Source organism: Melopsittacus undulatus, chromosome 6 (assembly GCF_012275295.1).
Source record: "Melopsittacus undulatus isolate bMelUnd1 chromosome 6, bMelUnd1.mat.Z, whole genome shotgun sequence".
Classification (NCBI taxonomy): Eukaryota; Metazoa; Chordata; class Aves; order Psittaciformes; family Psittaculidae; genus Melopsittacus; species Melopsittacus undulatus.
Window position 1 is genome coordinate 64255355 of NC_047532.1, and position 8192 is coordinate 64263546.

The 8192-nt window shown below is 40.6% G+C and overlaps 1 protein-coding gene across 4 annotated transcripts in view; it reads left to right on the forward strand.

The window, feature by feature from the left end:
* Positions 1 to 7365, forward strand: part of SLC44A3 (solute carrier family 44 member 3) — a 40670-nt gene extending 33305 nt beyond the window's left edge. For 3 of the 4 annotated variants that reach the window (XM_013128405.3, XM_031046728.2, XM_031046727.1), the window contains 4 exons: positions 3647 to 3784; positions 4231 to 4467; positions 6061 to 6153; positions 7213 to 7365. In XM_013128405.3, coding sequence (XP_012983859.3) covers positions 3647 to 3784; positions 4231 to 4467; positions 6061 to 6153; positions 7213 to 7218 — 474 coding nt within the window. In that variant the 3' untranslated portion in view covers positions 7219 to 7365. Of the gene's footprint in view, positions 1 to 3646; positions 3785 to 4230; positions 4705 to 6060; positions 6154 to 7212 lie in introns of all 4 variants that reach the window. The other variant, XR_004080216.2, reaches the window with a different exon arrangement.
* Positions 7366 to 8192: the final 827 nt, after the last annotated feature.

Sequence of the window (8192 nt, forward strand, 5' to 3'; positions counted from 1 at the left end):
CACAAAATAGCAATTATTCTCAACAATTGGGGAACTCATGGCCTGGATCTAAGCCACAGTGCCTTTCTCATGAAACCAGCAGGTCAGTTTTTCCAAGACCCTTGACATTCTGTGTTGTGAGGCACAGAAGGATGTATTCTTTAAACAGAGTTTTTTTGCATACTGTGGTATTTGGAAATACATAAACATTCACATTCCTTATTTATTCATCCTGACACTGAGAAACTTGTATCTAGTTCCCAGGCTCCCAGCCAGAGGAGGCTTGTGTTCTTCACAAAGGTGGTGATACAGTACTAGCCCACTGGTGCAAGGGGAAAGACTGATCCTGGACCACTGTCTCCCATGCTTTCTGATCAGTGGTGTGCTACCAGTGCCATTATTACTTGCTTGTCACTGTAGCAGATACTACCATTGTAAAACATCAATTCATTAAACATAATAGCCAGGCTGAATCTCCATCCAGCTCAGTATCCCATCTCCCACAGTGGCTGTGAGTGAACGCTCAGATAGGACAAGAGTATATTTCCCTATATATCTGTTTCCAGCCTAGGGACCACTTGATCTTTTCTGTGTGTTTACTAACTCAGTGGATTCCTTTTCCCTGAACTCTCCCAGTCCCACTTGAGCTTATGTGTACTTAACAGCAGCTAAAGAATCCTTTTACCAGCAGTTCACAGCTTACAGACTTACAGTGAAGAGAAATATCTGTTTCCAAATTTGGCTCTTACTACTTCCTGCTCCTGCCTAGCCTTTGTGCTGGAAGAAGCAGTGAGCCATCTAACCCTCCCTACCCTCTGCATCTCTCATGATTTTGTAGCCTTCTTCCTGCATGCTCCTTCAGTCATCTCTTTTCCAGACAGAAGAGCCTGGTGTACTCAGTTGTTCCCCAGACAGAAGACATTCCATACCTTTTGGATCATTCCTGCTGCCTTTCTCTCAAAACATTTTCAAGTTCACTGAATCTTTTGTGCATGGGAAGAGGGAAGATGTTCTGTAGAAACCCACATCTAAATAGCCTGTTTCTAAATAATAGCATCTTCTTAACTGACCATGGTCCACTATCTTAGCCTTTGGAACTGTCTTTACTTTGAAGGGGATTAGGTTCTTGCCCCTACCCTGCCACTGCAAAATTAACAGGATATCTAAGCTTCCTAGTACAAACCCCAGAATTATTTGCAAATACTGGTAACAGCTGTGTGTGTTAGGTGTGCTCTGGTGGGTGAGAAATCATTTGAGCTCATGTCTGTGCAGGTTTCATGGAAACACACATTTGCTTCAATGTCAGAGGTGTATTTTCTTAGTGAGAATGTGTAGATTTCAGTGTGGTGGGATGGGACCAGGGTATGGGGTCTGCATGGGAACTGGGAGAAAAGTAGATGGAGAGGCAGTCTAGGCCAAACAGGAAACCGTCCAACCTCAGGAAGGTATATTTTGCTCAGAGATCACTTGGTTAGGTCTTCACCTTGTACTAGCAACATTCTTACTTCACCTGTGTCAGGTTTGTAGTGTTCAGCAGTTCATTCCTTTCTGCCTGCTATTCCTTCTATAACATTATTACCTGCCTGCTTTCTTGTGTAGATGTTATGACTAGCTGTTACTTCCATGATTTGTTGAAGTTGTCATTGTTATCAATGCCTTTTTTTTTTTCCACCAACTGGTCTGTAATACACCAAACCACTGTGCTCAGTCTCCAGTATTATTTTCAGTCTTCCCTAGATAACTGTTCTAGTTAATAAATATCAGCAGTTCTTTTCATTACACATTCTTTGGATACCAAAGTGACTAATTCAAGAATGCAAACAAATGGATATTTATTTTAAGTTTGGAAACAATGTTTGAACAAGTGCACGTGCATTTTCAGCATTCTTTTTCATTTTTAAAACAGGACTATTTATAATGAATATAGGATCTCTGTTTCATTTATTGGCCAGACTTGTAGTGACTGCACCAGATCAGGATCTGCTCTGTGAATTGAATTCTTAAGGGACAGAAACAAACTTAGATAACCCTTTTGCACCTTGTGTCTCAGCTCTGGGTCTGTTAATGGAATGATGACACAGTCTTAACTCCCATCATGTTATAAAGGTGGGTCTATTCATGTTTCCCTGGGAAAAGGAGCAGTGTCAGTATAAATGGGAGCTAGCACAGAAAACATTTTTTCCTATTTAGGAATGAAGTGAGCTTGCTTGTTTAAACGAATTTTTATGCAGATACTCGATGTGTTTCTGTAGAGTTCAGTGGAGTCTTCGATTTTTCTTAGAGTAGGCAATAAATCCATGGTTTTTACTGACACTTCTCCCATCTATGGATGTAGTTACTACTTCGTAAGTACAATATATACAGGATATCGCTCTTTACTTCTGCTCTTTTTTTGCTTACTATGAGAGAAAGAAAAAACCCTTTGTCATACATAAAATAATATCCACAATAAAAAGACAAGGGATCTTTGACCACATTTAATGTCTTTCTTTCTCTGTGTTATTTTAAGTTAATACAGCTTTGCTGCATTACAGTATGTTCCAGAAATTGCTGTGGGGTAAAACTGGCCTCTGCAGAAATAGATTTTCTCTGCCTTCAGGTAGCTTATTTTAACTTGTAAGTAAGAAAACCAGGAAGTGTTTTGCAGTGGGTCATATAATTGATTTTCAGCAGACCAGTTATAGGTATTTATATATATAATATAAGGAATATATATATATAAAAAATATAATATATATATTAATATATATAATATTATATATTATATATATAAGGAATATATATATATAATATATATAATCTAAGGAACAAGTACACATTTGGGTATATAAATTCCTTCCGAACAGTAATCCGTTGCACACCGTGGTTCTTACTGACTGTACTAATCTGGTTTTGATGCATAATGCACCTTTTTATATTTTGAGTAAAGAGAAACTGCTCGTGAGACTTGCTGGTAAAGATCAGCACACATTTCAGGTGTCTTGAATGCTGTTTTTCTCAGCTGATATTTTGGACACAGTTTCAGTCTTCTTGAGGAGTTCCGTAAGTGGGACGTATATGTCAGGTTATGCACAACAACTGCTAAAATAATCCAGTCCGTTGAAGTAAATATTCTGTCCTCCCCACCTGTCTTGGCAGGTTTCCACAAAGAGAAATCATGTAAAATTCTCTAGTACATCAGTAAACTGATGTCTGTTGAAATCTGTGTGTGGGACATAGCACTTCCTGGTCTGGACCAGGATCCTTTAGCTGTTCTTTTCCAGTAATTTCCCAAATGAGTTTGTTTTATGGCTATAGGCATAAGTTTGAATTTAAGTAGCATATGAATAGTTTGAAAGGGGCACATAGAAAAGCTTTTAAGTCATCAATTTTTCAATGACTTTACAACTACATATCTTGATTGTTCCACCTCCACAGTCTGCCAGCAGTCTTGGTGGTAGATTGATAGAAAACAAGCAAGGAAATTTGGGTAGTGTGACTCCAGGTAAGTGTTTTGTGGTACTTGTGTTCATCAACAAAAAATAGGGTAGAGAACTTTGTATTATGCAAAATACTTTTACATTCATAAAGACTGTATTTCTGAATAGAATTTAAGGCTTTGCATTGCTGAAGTAAAATGTAGTTTCTAAGAGTCTTTCCTTTCTTGCTGCCTCTTCTCTCATTTCAGCATGCATACACAACTACAGCTATAAATGGGACCAATTTTTGTATATCAGCAAAGGATGCCGTCTCTGTTTTGGCAAAGAATTCTACTAAACTTGCATCCATTAGCTGTTTTGGAGATTTTATCCTATTTCTAGGAAAGGTAAGAGTAAGAAAAGTACTGTTCTGTAAGAATGAAGTGAAAAATCAGGGGTTTGAGTCTCTTATACCTACAGTAAATAAGGCTTATCTTTAATAGACTCAGTGTTGAGTTCAGGAGAGAAGATAACGTTTAAGGAATTTAATCCTTTGCATAGTTTTTACAGAGTGATTTAGTTGTATCAGTATCCTTGGTGCCACTCCTACAGTTCTCATTAAAATGAGTTTGGTAATTACATAGTAAAAGATTGCCTCTGCCCCTTGGAATTGACATGAGGAGTTGAACACGAGGTGCGACAAGTGCAGGATGCCAGAAACTGCAGAACTGTTTCCCAGATGAGATGTGCTGTCAAAATACTGGATTGGGGTGTTTGGGGGATTGGGTTTTTTATTAAGAAGCATTTCTCCATGATTAATGAGGCTGCATTTCTCTGTCACTGCCCTTTACAGGTGTTTGTTGTATGTTTTACTGTTTTCGGAGGATTGATGGCATTTAACTACCATCGGGAGTTGCAAGCATGGGTGGTTCCTCTGTTGCTGGTTGGATTTTTTGCCTGCCTGATCTCTCACAGCTTTCTGTCTGTGTTTGAAGTGACAGCAGATGCCATCTTCCTTTGCTTTGCTATTGACATGGAAACAAATGATGGATCTGCAGAGAGGCCATACTTTGTGGATCAGGAACTGCTGGTAAACCGCTGTGATAACAGGAAAAACATTTAAGCCATTCTAAGCTTTTGGGGACTTTTTCTTTCCCCACAACCTAGTAGTTTGAACCCACAACCCATGCTATTTCCTTTCCAACACCTTAGAACAGGATGGACACAGGGATACAGATCACAAGTGAATTTACAAAGTGAAGTAAATAGCTTCCTCTGACTCCTGTGTGCTAGCTCTGATCTGCTGCCTTCTCTCAGATCATACCCTGTAAGTAATGGCTGAGTTTTCAGGCTGTAGTTCTGAATTGACTTCACGCAAACTCAAGTTGCTCTGCTTCATAGCTATACAGCTTACTTTGGAGAACAGCCTTCTGTCTCTTGATTAAATTCTTCTGCCTCTGGATTTGATTGTTCTGTGACTTTACCCTCATAATTACTGTATTGTATTACAAGCATTTTCATGGATAATCATTACATAGCTAAAAGCGATGGAGAGCTTTAGCTAGTATCTGAACCATTTGAAAGTGTATGTGCCATCCCTTTCATATTAAGAGCATATCTGAAGATGCAGATGTTTTTTCCTTTCATGCTATGTTTGCCAGTTCTATCTTTTCCTTCATAAAGAAAGATCTTGATGATTCATGACAAACAAACTCAGCAGCCAGAATAGCTTATATGCTACGAATGTTCTGGAGGGATTTCTTCAGGACAGCATTGGAAGAAGTGTTTTGTGGTTTTTTGGATGCTGCTGTTTGACTCCCTGTAATGTTCATAGAATTTTGTTGGAAACAAAACAAACCAACAAAAAGGCAGCCTAAAGATAGGCTTTAACCCTTTGTACAGAAGCAAGCAGATAGATGTGCTTTGGCTTTGATTCAGAACACTTAAGCACATATCCCAAATAGGAACATGTGACTAAATGGAAAACTCTGAAGCATTGACCTCTATTCTTCTCCCTCTGTTTTGCCAAATGCTAAAATACTTCTTAAGCCAATTCTCCTTCATGAAGCAAACAGAGGTTTTCCTCTCTCCACTTCCAGACTTTGTGGCAGTTTCTCTTTAACTCTGATCTTAATTCCTTATAATTAGACATGCCCTAGGGCCTCTGGTGAAGAGGGGATTTCCCACAGGGGTAAGGATTCTTCCAGGCAGGATAGACTATGTAACCTTTTATGGAAAAACTGGGGGCAGCACATCCAAACTCCTTCTCATTGCATGATCAAGAGTAAGTTTGCTCATATAGCTAAGAACTTCGAGTTTCCCAATGCATGAAGGCATTTGACTTGGGTCATCCGTGTTACAATTGGGTTACAAACATCTGGGGGTGGGAGGCTCTGTGGCCCTCAGGACAATATGTGGCAGTGGCAGAGAGCCAGGTGAGGGATTTCAGACAGCCAGAGTCCTTGTTCCTGTAATAGATGTAACAGATTCTCTTGCTTAATCCTTCTCAGTTGCATTCTTCACCCCTGTTGCTCCTGCAGAGTCCCTCCTGGTATCACTGTCATCCAGCCAGGAACCAGCTATAGTTTCTTGGCCTGGGGCTAATTATCTCCCTCAATCAGGTATTGTTATTTACATAATGGTTTGCATTCCCAAATGATCTCACCCTGATTTTTGCCCGTAGACCTTTGTGAGTCGGAGTAACAAGTTAACAGATAAGCAAAAACACAGAAGACCTTTCCAGGATAATGAAGATGGGACAGAGCTCCAACCTATGGTGAGAGAGGTGTGGGATATGTATTTACCTGCCAGCTAATGTGTTTGCCTTTATGCCCCAACAGGAATGGATGTAGGCTGTCATGTATCTCCCAATGTCTTACCATACCAATGTGTTGCACCCAGTACCCTGTTTTTCCTCCTGTTGCTTTCCTCCCTCAGAAAACCTGCTGGTTCAGAATGGATGGGTCAAGTATTTGTTCTCATCCTTCTGCCCATTCACCAGTGTGCTCAGCAGAGGAAGAGGAAGATCTGACAATGCCAAATGGGTGGGAGGTAAGTGCTGGTCTGATAGTCCTCCTCATGTCTGCTGTAGCAAAGTCAGAAGACCAGTCGGCTGCTTGATTTCAGGCTAGAACTGCTCAAGTTCCAGAGATATAAGATTAGAGCTTAGAGGCCTTTCCTCTCCACCCACACCCCTTTTCTTTCTGTCTCCTTTCCTTTCCTGATGTGCTAGAGGGGAGTGTTCCCCACACCCAGGCTTGGGAAAGTCCTGAGAGTAAAGGCTCGCTGACATCTGAAAAACTATTGCAAATTGCCCAACCCGAGAAGCCGCCCCAGCAGGTTCACAGTCTGGGCTGGTTCTCCCACAGCATCAGGGGGCCAAGCCAGGGCTGTTAGAGAAGGGCTCTGCAGCAACAGCTTCTCTGACACCTGCACTTGCTGAACACTGCCACCGGTGTCTTCTGCCCCCCTCGCTGTTCCTTACACGAGTGTCACACATGCTGGTGATGTTTCTTGACCTGCCTTCAACAAGTACCAGGCTGTAGCAAGCTCTCACACAATCTTGTGGGCATTTTGCTATAGGCAGATGGTTTATTTCTGCAGTGAGATATAGTTGTGCTTGATTTTTTCATTGTTTGGGTCTGTTACTGCATTCTTCAGTAAGTTTTTGCCAAGCAAAGAAACTAGGGGGGTGGGGAGCCATTCCCCGGGTGATGATTGTGGATTTGAGATACAAAAGAACCTTAATTGCTTTCCCAGTCTAATCTTATGACATTTAAATGAAGTAACAGGACTAGTGCTACACATGATTTGACTCCTTGTTCTCTCTTTGTAGACTTGAATGTGAAGAGCACCCCAAGAAGTACAGCAGCAGAGCAGCAACAGCAAAAACAATCAGAGCAAAAAAGATTCCCAATAGCCCAGGACAACATATTAGTTCTCTAAATCTCTGTTGTACCTTCTTTACTGGTAAAGTGACACACAGTCTGTATGAATAAAGCATTTTGTGTGTCGGCACATGTGATTTTTATTAATATACTTTTCTGATGGTCTGAAAGTTGTGGTGTGCCAGCTCACATGGAGTTTTTTCATACTCCTCTGGGAACACTGGGCCAGTTGTTCCTTGATCAGTAAGCATAGACATGTTTGTAGAGAAGGCACTGAGCTGGCTGCTTCCTGATTTATTCTGTATATCTGAACAGCCAGTGCAAGTAAGGAACAATGCTGAGCTCATCGATGCTATGACCACGGAGAGGAGTCCTCTGTAGACAAGATAATTAATGGCTATGAGATAGGTGTCTGTCACTGAACTATACTCTTTTGGGAGTGTTTTTTACAAGTTAGTATTGTAAACTACCTACTGGCTCCTCTCCAAAAGGCAGATGAGGAATAGTCCTTATTTTTTGTGGATTAACAGCTTTTCCCTTTGCAACTTAAAAGACAAAGCCAAAAATATTTGTATCTGGATTTAAAGCTTGACAAAGAAGTAGATGAGGAGATAAAAAGCTGTGATAAATCATCATTTACAGAATTGATACCTATAACATGGATGTGAAATACAGCATGGAGGCATGCAGTGAAGAGACTGTCAGGGTTCTAGTCAGAAGTGGGATGTGTGAAGTCTTACAACTTTGAGCTTTGTTTAAACTTTGTACCTGAACCCTGGTTCTAATACACTTCTGTGTGCTCCACATCATGCAGAGTGTGAGGTAGTTTTAGGTTTTATTTAGTGGCACCTGATTTCACTCTTCATTCAAAAGCTCCTTTGACATTTTGAGGAGAGGTTTCAGGTGGGAAGATGACTCCAGGCAGGGA